This window comes from Athene cunicularia (genome assembly GCF_003259725.1).
Source record: "Athene cunicularia isolate RWA chromosome 5 unlocalized genomic scaffold, athCun1 chr5_part2, whole genome shotgun sequence".
NCBI classification, from domain to species: Eukaryota; Metazoa; Chordata; class Aves; order Strigiformes; family Strigidae; genus Athene; species Athene cunicularia.
Genome location: NW_020799102.1, coordinates 6,798,173 through 6,817,356, shown reverse-complemented (window position 1 = coordinate 6,817,356; position 19,184 = coordinate 6,798,173). Strand labels below are relative to the sequence as shown.

The following is a 19,184-nucleotide window of genomic DNA, read 5'->3' as shown; positions in this document are numbered from 1 at the left end:
CTCCGGTAGAAAGGCAGGTTTGAGGCAGGTCAGGTCATGTCATTCCTGCTGCTCTTTTCTGCTTCTTCCCCCAGCTCTCTTTCATCCCTGATGTATTTAGCTGTGAAAATGTGACCCATTGTCTTTTATCAGGCTTGCAATAGGCTTCGCAAGGGGTGTTAATCAGCCGGTGGTTGTGCTCACCGTACACATCTCCCTAACACTCAGTGCTCTGCTTTCCCTACTTAATCTCACTCTGCAAGTGATTTAATGACATATTTATCTCATCCTCATCAGGATCCCCTGGTGGGCTTGTCCTAACTCAATCCCAGAGACACCTGATTTAGTTACATTACTCTCTCTAGTTACTGATCTGCTTACAGACAAGTTGCAAAATTGCCCACTGATGCTTGAAGAACCTTCCTTTAAAAACCGGGGGGATCCACACAGTTAGGAGGGGACTGGGCACAAGTCTTTGCTGGTGTGCATTTGGGTAACTAATTATAATTCTATTATTGTATGTGAGTGGAGCAGTCCCACCACCACTGAGGCATTTCATGGAGAGTAATTTAGACTCTTTTCCTAAGTTAAGAGGCTGTTACAGATACTGACAGATGTTAAGTCTTTAATTCACTAAAGTATACAAATTAGCTGTGTGTTGCTCTGTTTGGCCTAAATTCAAATGAAGCTCTGCCTGAAATGCTCTGATGGTGGGCAGAGCCGAGCCTGAGCTTCCCACAGCTCCCAGCCCGCCGTGTCCCTCCTGGCTCCAGCACCAACATGAGGCACAAGGGCTGAGCTGGAGTTGGGATGGAGGGATAAATTGCTTTGGATATAAAATGCTGTAGGAGTGATTCCTTAATAATTGAGTTGCAGCAATTACTTCAGTTTGAAAGCAATTGTAAGAGCCCCAAACCAGAGCTAAATTAATGGGGGAATTTCGCTTGACAGCTTGGAGCAGGCATTGCAGAATGACCCAAGTCTAAGAGACTTGAGTGTGTCCCTCACTGGGGATCCTCATCTCTGGCTTACCCAGTACATGAGGTCTCCAGGGGGGGGTCATGGCAGATCCATTCACCCATCCTCTCATAGCTGAGCATCACCAGGGTGGTGCCTGAGCCAGGGAAAACCTTTGTTTCAGCACCGTATCACTCCGGTCAGGGTTTAATAAATTTTCCTGGTGCTTCCCAAGCTCCCTGGTGCTCACTGGAGCCCTGGGCACTCCCTCTGCTGGCTACAACATCATTTCATAACCCCTCATCAGGGCCTCGGCCCCGCCGGGAGGAGATGCTGGCTGGGGTTATCGCTATCCCCATCAGCACGATAGCTCATGTGTCACGACTGAGGAGGACAGTGATGCCGTGAAATGCCTTGCGAGCAGGGCGAGAGTGAGGATTTGAGCCCTGTGATAATGCTGGGTGGAGAGACATCCCAGCTTAGTTTGAAACATTACTATATTCAAGATATATATCTATGCTCTGGCAGTCCTTCATTGCCAGGGCAAGCCAGCAGAGCTCAGGGGTTAATTGCACAGCACAGGCTCTTTGGGGGAGGAGGTTATCGCAAGACCTAAACCTAGGTCTGCTCAAAAGGGGATTTCAGGCTCATAAACACATGCCCATCCATCCCAAAACACTCCATAGGTACATGCTGCATCAGAGGAAATATTAGGTAAGTAAGGTTTCCCCAGAGCATACGGCAGAGAGGTCCATGGCAGGGTGGCAAGTGAACCGGTGAGGGTGTCCTGGGGTGTGAGATCTGGGCTGGATGTCCCGGCTTCAAGAGCCCGGAGGTTCAGAAAGGCAACCAAAATCCTTCTTGGAGAAATACGACCTTTAAACAGAGACCAGAGCAAGAGCAGCAGCAACCCAACTCGCCATCACTCCAGGTCACTGGCCACGCCAGCCAGGGCTGGCATGTGTCAGGAGCCACCCGTGGGTCAACGGGCAGTTTGCTTGGTCCCGTGGCCTCGGTGCAAAGTCTTACACCAGCATCACATCTCCAGCGAGTTTTTCTCCAACACTTTGCACGCTCTGTGTTTGTTAAAGTTTCCCCTCTATTTTGGGGACCACCTTGCCCTGCCCTAGACGGTGCTGCCAGGCAGCTGCAGGCAGGGGTGCCGGATCCAGCTGCGGGCTGCCCTGCGCTCCATCCCCTGGCAGCAGCTGGGACTGCAGGAGAAGGGAAAGCCGTCGCAGGAATCTGGCTTTAACAGATTCCCAGCATTTTTGTGGTGCCCTATTTGGGTGACAGAACCACGGATAATTGCTTTGCTCTGAACAGATATGTGAAACCTTAGGATCTTTTCCAGGTTGTGAGGACTGTGAAGCTCAACAGGAGAGGATGAATTCCTCAGGAAAGGTTCCAGAAACTAAAACTGCACACAGGCTAAAGGAAGAAATCAGGATGTAAAAAGCCTTTTTGGAGATAAAGAAGGCACAGTGATGTGAGGTTAGCAAGGGCCAAGGCGAATGGCTTGAAAGTCGCTCCCAGTGCTATGTTCTTAAATGGGGTGCACAGCTCTGCGGGGCGAAGATTAAGGGCAAGCATCTCGAGAACGACATCAGGGCTCTGTAGTCAAAACCATAAAGGAAAAACGGGCATGACATCAGTGCTTGGTGCCCCTCACTGACCCCAGAGTGAGGTCAGTTATCTTGCAGGAGCAAAGGAGCTGCTGGAGGAGCACTTTCCAAGAGGGGCTGCAGCCTTTGGCAGTCCTCCCACCTCCTTGGCATAAACCAGGTGCCCCCTCCCCAACCTCAACATGGCTGCATAAACCAGAGGGCAACCTCATCCCCTCCTTGCCACTGCTTCCTCACCCCTAATGCTTCAGTCAGCCGAAACATACGTGGGTGCATGTAGGAGGTATGATGGGCACCTGCCTTGTCACACCTGCACTGAGACAAGGACTGAAAAACAACCTGTCTACATTTCATCAGAATTCTGTGGGGTCAGAATTTTCTCTCGTTTGGGGTTGAAATTCATTGTTTCAGGACAAGTTGTCAGCATTTGGAAAAATGTGGCCAGTTTTAGGTTGCAAACATTTAAAAAGTGACTGAGAAAGCAATTTCAGAAGCAGGAGAGGAGCACACAGCAGTTTGTGCCCTGGGTGTCCTTCGTCACCATGATTTCTCTCTTGCCACTGAAGTCAGCAGAAGCTCAGGGGACAAGACAGTGTTTATTTGGGATAAGTTTTATAAAACCCTGCAAATGTTCCCATACCAGGTAGGAAAAAGATGGAACCTTGAGTGTGCAAGATCTGCTAGCAGGCACATCTGCAGAGCCAGGACCCTGCTGGGTCCCAGACTCCAAAGTGGAGGAGGTTTCTGATAAGTGGAAAAAAGGGTAGAATTTTTTTCCATTGAAACTTCCACAGAATGGTTTATCGTCAATGTAGGGTGGGGGGTGTCATTTATATTTCCTTTTTCTGTTTTCTGATTAGAAAAGAGTAAGCTGCGTTATTTTCTGTCAAAAAGTTACATTTCAGAAGTTGGCAGTTCTGTAAAACACACCCACCCCCAAAATCTAGCATTACAAAGCCCAAATGACAACAACCTGGAAATCAAAAGCTGAATTTATTTCTGTTATTAATTTTCTTCCAAAATCTGAAAACGTTTTGTGGAAAATTGCAGTGTGAACAACCACGCGCATCCTGGAAATCCTGGCATTTACCAGGCAGAAAAAAAGCACCATATTTTGGCCGGCTCTTTCAGCAACAGAAAGAAGGTTGGAGGAGCCCAAATGGTTCGTCAGCCTCTCACCGCTGCTCCTGAAGCTGTCTGGGGATGGAGGGAAAGGAGTGAGGCTCAGATCATTTCCTTGTGCACTCCTACGGGCTTGCTTCACTTCCCTTTATTGTCCCGGATCTACTTCTGCCTACTCTGCCCTACAGGACTGGGAGGATGCGAGAGCCAGCCTGGCATTGGGCTCGGAAAAAAAACGGCCTCCTTCCTCCCCATGGCACACAGGAATAATTCACCCAGAGACAATGTGCTGGCAATGACTTTCCAGATCGATTTATAGCCTGACCTAAAGCTTTCTTCCTGCCCAGGGTGAAAGGAGAAGGGACGAGGGATATTTTTTGTTCAAAATAGGTGTCTTTGGTGAGGGCGGTCTAAATCAGAGGGAATTTGGGGTATTAACACTGAATCTGCTCAGTGCATGTTTTCCAACTCAAGTCATCGCTGCAAGTCAGTTATTAAGGAATCACACTGTAGATAAGGAGAGAGGCTGTAAGCACGTTTAACATTTCCTAAAAAGCTGTTAAGACGATTAAAAAAAAATCCCAGCATATAGCCTGGCTATTTCTTATATAAAGTGAATCTGTGAATTCCCAGAGCAATAGACGCGTTCTTCTATCTGTGGCTTCCCAGAAAGGGAAATAATACAGTCAGATTAGCTCCAGGAAAGTGGCAGCCTTCCCTTCCTCTCCAGATAAGCTGGAGCAGCACAGCCCGTCCAGCAGCCCGGAGGACATGGTCTGTCACTCAGCCCCCAGGTGCTGGTTGGTGCCCCGCAAACAACTCCTCTCCATTCCTATTCTTGTGCACATCGCTCCCCTTTCCCGAAAACTGGAGCAGACCCCTTTTAAGTAAGGGTTCAGACACGGGGTGAACAAGGGCAATGTTGGTCCTTTCTTTTCTAGGCAATGTTAACAACTCGTTAGCTGGAAGAATTTATCTTGCAATCCCCTCCGTGGCTTAGCTTTCAATTCTCTATTCAAGCAGCATGAATGAACTGAAGCCTTTATTTGCATTCTCTTCAAATTGCCCTCCACCACTAGCATGAAACCTCTGGAAGTTTGTTGCAAGACTAGCAGAGCCAAGATATTTTAGCCGGGCATGATGCCCCACCGCTACCGCAAAAATCACTTCAAAGCAACTGCTGAGTCAGAATAAAGGGGGCTGGATGCATTTGCTTCCCAAAGATCACAATGCAAAGCCTGGCAGGAGGAGGAGCGGAGAGGGAGGTCAATGGATACAGCATTCCCTGTCCCTGAGTCACTTCTCCTGCAGGAATTCCTAAGATCTGGCATCTCCCAAGCATTTCTGAGAGCAGGGAATAGGACAGGGATTTGAGAGGGCCTTTATAAAGAAATTCCATCCTGGACCATAGTTAAGGACACTCTGGGCTGTTGCCCATCCTCAGGTTTGGGTGGGGTAGGGGGCTAAAGCTGCCCGCCCTGTCACAGCACAGGGTCAGCAAGCTGGCAACATCACGTTTGCAAGCCGAGGAGCCGTGTGCTCCAGTGTGGAAAGTGCATAGGGTTGCCTTCAGGCTTCCTTCCCTGGAGTCCCAGAATAAAGGGGAAAAAAGTATCTTTGTTCTTCTTTGGTCTTCACCTTGATGCAGCTTTTAAAAAGTGAATAGCTGGCCCTTCATGTTATTTTCAGTTCTGGAAAGCAAAGTGTACTCATAAGGACTTTTTTTTTTTTTTTCTTCAGGTTTTCTACAGCATTTAAATTGATGCAGTATTTTCTCCTGCACCTCCCGGAGAGCAGTGTCGCTCTCCGTATGCTGTACACCTCCAGGACAGCTCTTGCTTTGGGGAGGAAAGGAGCAATGGCAGCTGCATGTGCTCTGCTGAGAGCTCAGATCAATGGGGTCCCCAAAACAGATGTGGGGCCATCCCCCCATCCCCGTGCCTAGATGGTCAACACTCCCTCCTCTTCCCTTCATGAAGGGACCTGCTGATTCCTTTTCCTAGAAGGCACAAAGGCAGGAGAATGGTGGGGAATATCCATCGTTGTCTCTTTCTGCTCCTCATCCTTCTCTCTTTCCCTCCAGCCCTGGGTAATCACCAGCTAGGGCCCCAGTGTGTCCAGACCACCATCTCACCTAGCATCCAAAACTACCAAGAAAATATTGGACTGCATCTTGAGCTGGGTAGGAGTGGATGGTCCTGCCCCATCTTAAGATTTCAAAACAATTCCCACTGTGTTTGCTGAAACCTCCTGGAATTTTTCAGCAGCAGGAGACAAGTCCACCCCAGGGTAGCCCAGAGCCTGGCGGTTAGCATGTGGTCTTGGGCAATCAGGCACAGAAGATGAAATCCCTGCTCTGATGCCTGCAGAGCGGGTACCTGAATCTCCCGCGTCCCTTTATCCCTTTGAGTCCTGCCTTGTTAAAACCAGTCTGGTCCTGCGGGAAGTGCCAATTTTGATGAATCAACATTTTCCAGCAAAAAATGAGGCATTTGCAATTTCCCAACCAGTTCTAATTGAGAGCATTTAGAAAAAGCAAACAAACAAACAAGCAAACCAAACAATGGCAAGGAGGCAGGAAACAAGCTGGGCATCTCTGAAGAGCTGTCCCTGCCTGAGCATCACTGCCTGGACAGGAGTTCCAGCAGATAATCAGCTCTGGCATGGAGACAGGAACCCTGTGCTCTGCTGCAGGTAGCTCAACCTTGCTGCAAGTGCCTGCTGGTCCCTTTGGTGCTGAACACATGTAGGTTATCTCTGTAATGCAAGAAGCATCTCTGATATTACAAATAAGGGCTCTAGACCGCTCTGGTCTGCTCCTGTCCTTGGCATGACCCATGTGCCCCATTCCTAGAGAAGCCAGATGTATCTCCACAGACTTGTCTATATCCCTCTTCTTCCTTCTGTTCCCATCATCACCATGCAGCACTTGGAGAAGTGCTGGTGCCAGTCTGGCATTCGGGCACTCAAGGCTCCTCCTATACCACCTCTTTCTCTTCCAGTATTCATACTCTCCCATTAGGAGACCTATACAATTTTATCAGGTAGGTACAGATGGGAATCTCAGATTTGTACTAGAAACTCTCTGTTTTGTCACAGAAGCTACTCTGCTCATTTGCTTTCCATGGACCTCTGATGCTGAGTGCAGGATCTCAGTCCGAGGTGATGCAGGACAAGACTGGGCGACTCCAGCAAGTCTTGGATTTTCAGCTGTGGAGGGGAGCATTTCTCTTGGATGTGCTTTCCCTCCAGACCGTGCAAGTGGACCCGACACTGCCTTTGGGATCAGGGTGGTATCTCCTTGGAGCAGACAGATGTATGGGATTGCTAGAACTCCACTGTGTGCCTGAATAGGATGGTGGCCTTACCATGAGTAATAGCTCTTGGCTCTTTGGATTGTCCCAGCTAAAAATTATGTGAAGCTTCACCCTCACCTTTGAGTGGATCAGACCACTTTCTCCCTGTTCAGCCTGAGGCTAGTGGTGATACAAAGGGGCTAAACCCTGGAAGAAGTCAAGAGTTAAGCATCCTCTTGAGTCCTAAAGTGGAGGGCTCTCAGTGATGGACTGACAGGGAAGCTGAAAAAAAGATTTAATGGCCACAAGAATTAGCACTGGGCCAGGCTGAAGGATGAAAGCACTATTCTTTAGCAGCAAATGTCTTGCCACGCTTTCATAACCACAGGGTTTTGGCCCAAGGCTGCCTGTCAGTTACAAGCTCTGCTGCTGGCAATATTCAACAGGGCCCAGGGGAAGGGGCAATGGAGAGGGATGGAAGGGTGATCGGGGGGAATAGCACCAGCAGAGCAGCACTGGTGTGGCAGCTGCAGAAGGGGCCCCTGTCACAGGCTCTTGGATGCATTAAGGCAGCTTGTATGGAGGATTACTGCAGGGAATCACTTATGCTTTCTGATTTTTTATTTTATGGCCGTGTCCTCTTCTCAGCAGCTCCTCTGGCTGCTTTTCCAGCCCTTCAGTTTGCAGTGGTTTTGCCAGTTTTATGCTCATGATAGGAGTGGGAGCAATGCATCCTGGCAGGGAGGAGATGGCAGGTTCCATCTGTGTGGCTCTGATGGAGGCAGTCAGATCAGGTCTGGGACAAGAGGCTGTTAAAACCACAGCCTCCTCTCAGACCAGCTTTCAAAATCTGCCACCAGCACAATGCAGCCGCAGCCACTGCTGCCCCCTCTGCTAGGCTGCACTCATCCCCTGGGGATCTCCTGCATGGCTTCCACTTCACTGGCATGGGTGTCCCTCAGCAGAGGGGACGTGACCCTTCCCCATGCTCTCTGCCACCCCAGCCAGCTGGCACTGCCGTGGCAGCTTTTCCTCCCAGAAAGTGGCAAATTTGAGGCCAGATACTTGAAGGAGGTTTGCTGCAACAGGAGCGGGGATGCTGCCCTGAAATGCTCAGCTCTTGGACAATACACTCAAAACTCCTTTGGATGAAATCTGCTTTCTGCATGTGACTTGTCAAATACTTGTGAACGACAAGCACGTCCCACAGCAGGGACTCTGCCTGGGCCTCCCACACGAAGAAGGGGGAGCTGGACACACTCTAAATTGGCCATGGCAGTCATCCACGATTTTTCTGGGTACAATTAAAAGGTGACTTAATTCTTTGCTTAATCTGAACTGTTTCCATTACACAGCTGAGGAAGTTCGGTCTCCCAGCTGCCTGGCTATATTTGGGCTGTGAACTGCAGGAAGTTGATCAGCATGACATTGCCACAGATATTCCCCAGTAATGTTTCCCTAGAATGAGAAATCTTGTCCAAACCTCTCTGACCTCTCCTCTTTGTGCCCTGGGCACTGAGGGTACTGGATGCTCTTCATACCCACTCCTGCACTGCATAATCCTTCTCTCTTCCTCCCAGGAAGTTCATTTGGATGGCAGAAGAATAGTATGAAGTGATGGGTGGCCCCAGGATCTTTTCAGACTGCCTTACCCAAGCACGGATGACAACACCCTAAAGTAAACATCAGTGCCTCTTCCCCAAGACATGGACACATGAACCAGCACAGTCCTTCAAATAGATCCACAATATTTATTCAATTATTTTGAAGGTGCAGTAGCATAAGTGCGTGTTTCTACCCATGGCCCACGAGCTCCCTGCCGCTGGCCTCGCTGCTAGTTGCAGTAGTTTTCCAATTGGTAGAGGGAGCACGTGTTGTGGCAGCATTGCTCAACAATCCCTCTCTTCACTTTCTCAAACTCCTCCTGATGGAAGGGCAGCTCTCCTACCTCGCCATGCAAGGGGCCGCTCACTGCCAGGGAAGAAAAAGATAAATTGTAGGACACCACACAGCATCAGCCCTGGCTGTTGAGCCTTGCAGACACCCCCTTTGCAGACACCAGATTTTTAAGCCAGAGTTGGCTGGAAAATAGGGAGGAAGTTGCAAAGGTTTCCCTGGGTTGGTGCTGCTTGTAGCACCTTCAGGCTCTGTGTTTCCTCTCCCAAAATAATCACATGGTGCTCAGAAGGAGCTAAGCTGAGTGGATGTCAGCAGTGTGAGGGACAAAGGGATACAGGGGCTTTACTGAGGAAGGTGCGTGGAGAAGAGAAACACTGCACCCTTCCTGGGGTGAGCAACTAGTAAGGTGATAAAATGGGCTGGTTTGCTCGAGAGAGATGAGTTGCTTGGGACTGCAGCCCCGCTCGGGCAGTTACCCACTCTTCTGGGAGCCTGGGCAAACAACCAGGATGTCCACAGGATTGCAAGGACAGTCCAGTCCTGGGGCTGGATGCATTTCCCAGCTGGTCCTGAACAGCCTGCTCCTGTTGGCTGCCTGAATGTAGCCTCGAGCCGATGGCAAAAGCGTTCATGTGTGTCCATGTTCACAGCTGGGGGTGAGTTTTGAGATGGAATGATGAATTGGGGTATTTGGACACAGACAAAACTCAACAGAATGTCTTGTTTGCTGGTGGGAACTTGAAAACTTATGGATAAAACTGTTCAGGTTTTAGTGGCCCAAAGAAAATGCAGAAAATGGCAAATAAAACAGTTATTTTTCCTGTAGGAAGTAAAGAGCTGCTAACAACAAAAAGAAAATGCCTGGAAAGCGAGAATGAGATGTGGTTTCTAGGGCAATATGAAAGTACAGCACAAGATGCAAAATCCCCAAGCCCCCAAAGCATGATGCAATGAACGAGGCACAAGAGTAACAAGAAATCATTATGCTAGTGTGCTAGGAGGAAAATCTAGGAAAGATTTAGTCCAACATTAAGTAGAAGAGGAAATAGCTAGTCAATGTTTTGTGATTTACTTGTCTTCATCCTTCAAGCCGGCTGTGAGCAGACTGTAAACACAACCAGCTTGTGTGACAAAGAAATGGGGGCTCAGACAGAAGTCCTGGAAAAAGAGGTAGAAAGTCCTCAGATATTTTCAAACTGGTTGGCCCTGATGAAATCCACCGTACAGTATTTAGAGAATTTGGCTAATGAACCTTCCAATCCATTTGTGGTGGTCTTCAGAAATAAATAATCAGAGAAGGGAGCAACTAACTTCCCGGCTGGCTATTCAAAACAAATCATGGCAAACCCTCTGCTATGACATTACCTTGCTTCACCTTCCAAAGACGTCTCAGACTATTTCACAGGATAGTTACATATGCAGGAGAAGGAGTTGAATACAAATGAGACCAGCGTGTGATGGGAAGAAAAATGGTGGGAGAGATATCTCATAGTCAGGGGAGGAGATAAGTAATAGTCCATCTTGAAACAAGAGGGTTGAAATGGCTGGGATTTGACAGGGGTCTCTTCTCCATCTATTCACAGTCTCCATTAGCTGTTTGGAAGACAGAAAAGGGAGTGTGCTTGTTGGGCTCACAGAAGAGCCAAAGCTGGGAGGAGCTACAGGTACCCATCTCCAGGAGAGACATCATTACACCCGGATCATTACAATCCTGGCCCCATCTAGATACAAACGCCACACTGAAGGGCAGCTCTCTGGACTGCCTCATCCCACTGCACTGCCAAGCAGACACAAAATGCTGGACCAGGAGCAGTGACCCAGCACCACAGGGTGTGCCGGCAGGGTGGTCATATCCTCCTGTCTCCTGGCTCTTGCACTTGTCAGTGGTCCAGGAATCCTAAGAAGGGGAACAAAAGCAGCTCCACCAGCATTTCACCACCATGAAAAAAGAGATGATAAAGCTGTGGGGGCTGCAAGCCTCTTGAAGGGCAAGATTAGTACTAAAAATTACCTTTGAAACTATAGAAACACTGAAAAGATGGGATGCTGTTCAGTAAGAAATGGGAAAGATGCTGAAGGTAGGCAGGAAGACTGCTTTGCACATCCAGGGCAAGGGTTTAGCTGTGGTAGCAGTCCTTCTGGGACTGCTGATCCACCTGAGGGAGGGCCAAGGCATCCAGGGAGAAAGTGATCACTATCAATGAACAGTGCAGTGCTGCTTTGAAAAAGGCAAACCACCTGTGTAGACAGGAACATGGTGAGAAAAACATATAATATCGTTCTTCCAGTTTGCTCACTTTATTTGGCACTGGGAAGGCGTCAGCAGGGGTCTTGTGCACTTCTCCAGGCATCATGAGTGAGTAAGGATGTGGACCAAACACAAAACAATTTGCATGGACAGAGATCTAGAAAATATGACCTAAGAAGGTGGGGGGTGAGTGCAGAGGGGATTTACCTAAGAGCGGGTTAAAACTAGACATGGGAACAGTCTTCAAATATTTTGAAAAGCAGCCATAAATAAGAAAGGAGTAGACTCTTCCCCATGTCCACTATGAAGAAGACAAGAAATAATTTACAGCTAGGGATGTTCAGGTTAGATATTGGGAAGAAACACACAAGAAGGTCAGTTAAGCATGGGAATAGGCAGTTTCAGAGGGCAGAAGGAGTTTTCTCACTGGAGGTTTTTAATGAACATACTAGACAGGCATGGGTGAGGAATAGGTTGGGGACAACTGATCCTGTCTTAGGGCAGAAGGTGGTTTCCTGGGTTCCCTCCACCTTTATTTTCTATGAACACTCCCAGGCTGGTGTAATGGCCACACAAAGAAATAGACAAATAGACAAGTTTGAGCTTTCAGGCACAATTCCTTTCGCCTCATAAATCCTCTTTCCCTGTCTGCCCTCCCATCTGCCTTTTTAACCTGAAGAGCTTTTCATTGGCAATGTGTTGCTCTTGGTATGTTAAAGGTATTCCTGGCATTCCCCATCAAGGACATTCCTGGTGTCACTGTCAAAGATAGGCAGTTGTTACATTTTACATCACATAGCATACAACTGCATTCACGGACAGCCTAACTTACCTAGAGGCTGCTCAATGTCCCGGCGGGCTTTGGGGGAGTAGAAGAAACCCCTCTCTCCACACACCAGGTAGAGAGCCTCCACCAAGTGGGAGCCGCAGAGGTGCTGGTTGGCAGCTGCGTGGCTGATCCTGGGGCTGGAAAGAGCAAGAAGGGCCAGGAGAGGCAGCGACTGGATCCAGAGAGTCATGGTGGGCAGGGTGAGGCCTAGGGTTAAGAGGCAGAGGAGACACAGGGAGGTCTAGGAGGAAGGAATAAGTTGTCATCAATTATCTTATGTCCTTCAGCACCTTTGGCATGAAAATGAGACCAAAGTAGCAGATGGACCTTCTGAAGATGACCTAGCTTGAGAGGGAAGTAAAGCTTTCTGCATCAGGCTTTGCAAATCACAGTAAATGACTAATGATTATAACCAGAACTCTCCCCATCCACAAGTGCACATCGGTCCTGGCCTCCCTGCTGTCTTCCCCCCAAAAAGCCAAACTAGACTGGAAGAGCTATCTCACTGAGCCCTGTAGCATATGTGCCCAGGAGAGCCAAGATCAGCAGACACCTTCAGAGGAGAAACCCTCGCTGCCAAGTCAGAAGGGACTGTTATTTATGATGATGGCCCAAAACCAGCACAATGTGCTCAAAGACCTGAGGAGACCTCATTTTCCTGGACTAGCAAGCCAGCACCTGTCACCACCACTACATCAACTTAAGAAAACAGCTCTGCAAAGCAGGTAGAAGCTAGAAGGGCAGCAATCAGACTTACCCAAAGAAGTGGCAGCAAGAGATGGAGAGGAGTTTGCTCTGAGAGCTGGAGACCGTTTGGGTGGTAGTATTATCCCCATTCTCTCTTTCCCATATTTATATGCTTTACATTAGCCCAAGTGACACAAGAGCTAGCACAAGCCCAACCTCCTCGATGACACTCTAGCCAAATTTTTTGCTGCTTGTGCACATTAATTTCCCTCCAGGTAGCATCCACAGGCCTTTATGCAAGTTAAGATAGAAGCAACAGTTTGCAGTTTCCATCTCATTTCATCCGACCTGTTTTTGCTTCCCTGAAGCCCTGTCCTGAGCCATCAGTGACCCTTTTAGCAGGAGATAATGGTGCTATTACAGCTGCAATGATTACTAATGACACTAATGCTGGCAATAGGCACTGCTGGCATTGAAGTGGCTCAACAGCTGTTTCTAAAATGTAAAATTAAAGGCAAACATGTTAATCTGTTTGATTAGTATCACCTTGGAAAGTATGCAGTGACTGGACAGAGTTGTGGGTGAGAACATGCTACTGTCAGGTGTTAGAGGAAGGAAAACACATTATAGTGCTGAGGCTGTCCGTGCCCCACTCACTGGCCATGCGGAGCACAGCCGGACACACGCGTCCTCAGCTTGGCCCGGGGGAGGAACAACATCTGCATTTTGCAGGAGACCTTGGGTGGTCGTTTTAGCTCAGCTAAAGGCCAGAGTTAGAGCATTTGAAATTTTGTATGGGAAAAAATAAGCCTTTCCCCCTCCATGAACTGAAAGGTTGGTCCCCTCCTCCCTCTGTCAGGTGGCCCTTCCAATTCCTGTTTGGGGTTAAGCAAAGCAGAGACTCGGGCTTTTCCGTTTGCAGGTGAGAGTTCTGAGCACCTCAACAACTCTCTGGGGCGCTGACCAAAATTGTGTCTTCAACACCAAGAAAGATTTCTGGTAAATCCCAGTGAAAACTAGGAGATAGCTAATTGTTTTCATTCTGGCCGGTTCACTTTTAATAGGAGATGATGGGCCAGGGGTAGTCCATTGGCTTTCATGGGCCTGATTTTGGCAATAGCTCTAGCTCGTGCTCTCTTTCACAACATTACCCCATTTTTTTGATACCTCTGTGCTCAACTTTTCTGCCACCAGTAGCATGCTTGTACCTTTTTCTGCTTAAAGTAGACTTTCCCCCTCCTTCCCCCCCCGCCTGAAAAAGCCTATTTTAAATGCTGGGCATGACAGACTTCCTATTGCTCTAAATCTTGATACTACAAGTGCTCAGCACCACTGAAAGGAGACATTTTCACATCTGAACTCTGCTGATTTTTCTCCACACACAGCATAAATCAGAAAGTTCACCGAAATCAGCAGAATGCCTTGAGACTCCAACCAGACCCTTAATTTCTTGAGTAGCCAAAGCAATTCCATCCATCAGCATCTAGGAGGTAGGAAGTCCTATATGCCCCTGTCGTGGCTTTAAGTGTGAAGTATCATATGTTTGCTAAATGACTGCGATTGCAAAAAGGCTCATGAGAAATGCTAAATCTCTGATGAGCATACAGGGAGGGGACTTATTTGCTCAAACGGATACAAGGCAAGGTTATCAGTTACATCCCCTGCCATGTAGGTCTTTCAGCCTCCCACTAATAAATTCAAGTTGTGATGCTCAACTACAGTTAATAGCATTTCTGCACAATGTGTAACACTATCTCTGTCTCCCTTATCCTCAAAAAAGATATGGAATGTACTTGAATGACCTAGCGATATACCCATGAAGAGGGTCTCAGGTTTCAGCAAGATATGAGTATAGGGTATTCACTTACTCAGACCTTCTTTCTACCGAGAGAAGATGGAGAGTTAGCAGCTACACAGGATAAAACCTGGCATTTTACCCAATTTGAAGTAGGTTGTCAAAGCCAGGAGCAGAAGCCTTATGCCACTCATGCTTCCTCCAGAGCAGGGAACCCACACCCAGCATCTCACATAAAGGAGACAATTTGCAGAATTACCCAACAGATCTCCTTAGCAGTCATTTTCCTATGGTCACGGGTAGATCTCTGTCCAGTGGTTGCCTTGGAAAGCTCCAGAGCAGGGTGTTCACCCAGGTTAATCACACACTGAGGTTTGCCATTTAGGGTTTTCCCTCTTGCACTTTTGAACATTACCTGAGCTCACCTGAACTCATGTTTTATTGACAGTGGGACTTTGTAAAGAGAGTCCTCTATCTGCCATGCTATCTTCTCCCTTCTGGGTACACTCCCTAATGGGCTTCCCCTTTCCCCAGGGATTACCCCACTGATGTAGTAAAAAAAGCTATTTTATTTTGTGTTGAAAGTGCCATGGTATTAGTCTGTTGTTTCTCTTACTCTTGGCTAACGAAATCCTGGAGGTAGCTTCGAAAAGGTCGTGGCATTTCTGCAGCACGGCCCAGCAGGGGAAGGGCTGACTGTACCCAAGCATTCAGGAATCCCTCTTGGCTTGCTGTAGCTTGGGTGAAGAAATAAAACAGAAGATTTATTGGAAGGAAAAAAGATATCGTTCTGGCTCAAAGTTCAGCACGGGCCAATTTTTTTCGCAAAAGTTTCCTACCGTGATTTTTTTTTCTCCTTCCAAAATATGATCACTTTGATTATTTATTGGAAACCATATTTTCTTACCATAAATGGTCCTTTGGAATATGAAAAATGCTAGCAGTGATATAAATGGATATAAAACGGATATAAACTGTGGAAAGTTTTGTCTTAGAGGGAAAACTCCCATGTCAGCAGTGAACTAAGAGAGGGGGCCAACAGGGGAGCCCATTTCTCAATGGAAAAGATTTTTCTGCAGAAAAATCTCGCCTCACTCCTTCCCATGATTTTCATATGATTTGGCAGTGACAGGCCAAATGCTCATCCACTGTTTCAGCTACATGTGCCTCTCGTGATCCCCCCAGATCCTCAGCTCCACATTGGGCTCCCTTGGCCGAAGGGTGGGAGCAACTGGTTGGGAGTGGGCTGCTCCTGGGTCCTTCCCTTCATGCTAAACCACCTCCGGACGTGACTCAAAGCCACCTCCCTCCCTCACATCCCCCCAACCCTGAGTAGTTGCATCAGTGGGAACAAGGTTTAGGCAATCCCTGGTGTCATGTAATCAAGTTTTACAGTCTGTTGCCAGCACAATAAAATCTTTACTACTGTAGATGTCTAGCATTTTCGAACCCTGTCCTGAAAAAATAACAAGCCCACTACGGGGATCTAGTTAACAATTAAATGTTTGTGCAAGTTTTACTGATGGCAAAGTTCAGGTCTGGAAACAAGCAAGATCTCAGAGAGACCTGGAGACCCCAAAACGTCACCTGCATCCCCAACACTGCTCTCATACTCAGCAGCCACTGCTGGGGCTGCTCTGCCCATCCCCACATGTGTGTTGTCCCAAAAGCAGACCAGAGAGCAACACAGAGGTGACCATGTGCCTCCTGTTCCCTGAAGAGCAAATTTGGTGACTTGTGGAACAAACAGTCCTGAAGAAGATGCCATCTGCCAACGCACCCCTGTGCTGTGCCATCAGCCTGACAAAACACAGCCCCGAGGTATCTGGAGGGGTCTGCATCCCAAAGAGCAGCTTTTGGCGATGGCCAGCCCTGGAGATGCCCCAGCATGGCCACTGGCAACTGGAGATCTGTAGTTGGGGCCATGAATTCAAGCACATGGGCCATTGGAGCTACAGAGGTTTTGCTTTTTGCTCAGCATGGGAAATGGGGACCTCCCCGGGCCCACCAGTGACCCCCTCCAGGCTTTGCTCCGCTCCCCGCGTGGGGTGCAGCAGCAGCTGGTGGCATGGCACGGAGTGGGGTGGCCGGTATCCTTGGTGCTTTTTGTCTCTGTGTGATTTCCAGCAGCTCTGCTCCTGTTGATGTGTCCCAGGATGCATGGAGCAGCGGTGTGCGACCACCCCACCAGCGGCAGTGATGAGTTGCAGGACAGGAAGGTGGACCTGGCACCGAGGAGGGTGCTTAATCATGGGAATACTTGCAACCAAATCCTGCAATGCCTGCAGAGATACGTGGCAGGTAGGGCAGCCGCCGTGGGCTCAGGGGGAGAGGGGGCTGCTATAGCAAAGGGTGAGGCTCTGCAGCTTATCTGGAGCCACACAATGAGAGATGCCCTTGCTCAAAAGGGGCATTGTGCAAGCAGAGAAGGGGGCCACTCACTGGGATACAAGTAATCTCAGTTTCTATAAACTAATCCAGGCGGCCGCCTGGGTGCAGGGCATGTGAGCCAACCCCATCACCCTGCCATCCACCAGGCCCAGGGGAGACACTCCTGCCAGACCATGGATTTCACAATTTTCCAGGCCCTTCCAGGCCAGGGACATTATCTTGCCTCTTAGATCACAAAGGGTTGATTCATAAGACGGAGGGTGTAACCCAAACGTCAGTGTAACCAACCAGGTCTGACCCGTTGGTTTCCATCACTTCTGGGTTAGCTGCTATCAGCAGAGAGGGTCATGAGTACATCCACACCTCTGGAGATGAAGCTCACCGGTAGAAAAAGATGCTCCAGAGAGCAACTCCGAAGAGCCAGTAGCTTTCATTAGAGGACGAGGGAGCTTCCCAGGTGTGCTGTGGCTCTGAGAACGGCACTCTGGGACCCAAATGCTCTGGCCACCCTCCTGATCACATCACACCTCTCAGCAGGGTAATGCTGACCTTTGGCCACCGAATTTACCGGGAACCATGGAACCTGCAGGTTGGTTTGGCTGCACCCTGCCTGCTAAAGCTCCCCTGGCCTCTGCAGGCTCAAACCTCTACACAAGTAGAGCTGCCCAAGCGAAATAGACCAAATTTAATGATCTCTAGAGTCAAGCTTCCAACATCTTTCCCATCTACCTTGGGAAGAGCATATGCAAGGTTATATATATAGATGGAAAAAACAGGTATGCTCTTTTTAACTCCATCAAAATATTACTGGGCACTTTTTTTTTTTTAGAAGTTAGAGGAGAAAATAGCACCTAAAAGCTGCTAATAGTTCCTAGACACAGCTATTAGCAGACACAGCAGAACAAATTAGTTTGTTTATCAATGAGGAGAAGGTGAAATTTGTACCTATTAATGGCCTAAAAGTAATCCTTGGCGTAGATAGAGAAACATTAGAAGAGGTGATGACACCCTGCTAGAGGACAAGTAATGAACAACTAAAGTAACAAATAACCCACAGAATGGAGAAAGTGATGGACATGTAGCCTGATCAGCATCAATCCAAAAATACACATTTTCAGCACTGATACCACATCTGTCCTTCTTCATGTTGTGGAAATCCATGAGAATAACCAAAGAGTATCTTGACCTTGTCTTCAGGAAACAGCTATGAGAGGGGCCATTGGGTCCATCAGGGAGATTTCTCCAGTGTCCACTACTTTAGTGCAGGCACTAGTCTCCTGGTGCCACCACCATGGCTTGCACAGCAGGTGGCATCAAAGGCATCACTTGGAAAGCAAAGGCATGGGTGGCCTGCAGAAACCTTTGGTAAAATAAGATTTGGTCATTGGCCACGATGCTGGAAAGCATGGACAGGCCACCAGAGAGCAGCAGACATAGCAGAAAATGATGGGTGCTGTAACCAGCCAAGGCAGCAAGGGGGTACAGAGAGAAATGCCAAAAAATGAAGGAATAGTTTTCGCTGTCTCAGACTGTATTTGTCCCCTGTTGTAAAGGGGTCTCAGGGATTGAAAATAAACGATCAAGTGACATACTTCTGTGTTTTCTGCCACTGCTCATCTCTGCAGCTCTGGGTGCATCGTGGACATCTGCCACGGTTTCCCCGATGGTAAAATAGGGGCCTGCAAGTGATACTGTAGGAGGACATTGAGGAACAACGTGCTCATTCTTGCACCACACTTTCTGCTGTGTTTAAATATGAATCTTTGAGACCCCATTTTCTAAAATAAACTTTACTTTAAAAGCCCCTGTTTTGCTATTAAGATACTCTTGAAGATTTTTGCTAATGCTGCCCTGATGCCACTGCCCTGAGGCCCCACTTTTCTCCTGGAGATGTGGTTTGCCATCCGGAGGTGCCGCTCACTCCTCAGGGTGCTCTGAGCTTTAGCACTTCAGATGCCTCCAGCTGGGTTGGGACTCAAGACAGGAGCTGTGATTTCTTCCTCCTTCCCCCTCACTCCCACCCGCATGGGAATTGGTGTTTTGCCAACAGGAACAGCTCTGCACCAAAGAACCTAACCTTTCCTAACACAGCATCTGGCAGTGAATAAAACCCAACCCACCAATGCTTTTGTGAGCGGTGGCTGCTCCCAGGAATCCATCTCACCAGCTACGCTGGTTTTTCCTTTTTCCCCTGGGATGCTCCACTGGGGCCAGAAGGTGTCAAGGACTTGCAGAAGAGCTGACACACACACCCCACCCCCCCCAGTCATGGGCAGCTGGACCTCACTGTAGGTCTCCTCTGCCAGGGTATGGGGACTCCCAGGTCCGATATCATTAATTATTGCTGGGTAAGTGG

General features: G+C 48.4%; 1 protein-coding gene across 2 annotated transcripts; it reads right to left on the bottom strand.

The window, feature by feature from the left end:
* Positions 1-8,813: 8,813 nt before the first annotated feature.
* LOC113481160 (insulin) lies at positions 8,814-12,791 on the bottom strand. Of its 2 annotated transcripts, none has more exons than XM_026850567.1 (3): positions 12,713-12,791; positions 11,959-12,162; positions 8,814-8,950 (listed from the first exon to the last, which is right to left on the bottom strand). In XM_026850567.1, exons 1-3 carry the CDS (start codon positions 12,789-12,791, stop codon positions 8,814-8,816), a joined length of 420 nt encoding a protein of 139 aa, XP_026706368.1. The 2 variants fall into 2 exon arrangements, with proteins under 2 accessions (XP_026706368.1, XP_026706369.1); XM_026850568.1 differs by having other exon boundaries at positions 11,959-12,167; positions 12,719-12,747.
* Between the last annotated feature and the right edge of the window lie 6,393 nt (positions 12,792-19,184).

Coding starts and splice junctions, on each gene's coding strand:
- LOC113481160 (XM_026850567.1), bottom strand. CDS start 12,791: ATGGGGATAATACTACCACCCAAACGGTCTCCAGCTCTCAGAGCAAAC. Junction 12,163..12,712: donor TCTTGCTGCCACTTCTTTGG/GTAAGTCTGATT, acceptor TCTTAACCCTAG/GCCTCACCCTGCCCACCATG. Junction 8,951..11,958: donor GGACATTGAGCAGCCTCTAG/GTAAGTTAGGCT, acceptor CTTCCCTGGCAG/TGAGCGGCCCCTTGCATGGC.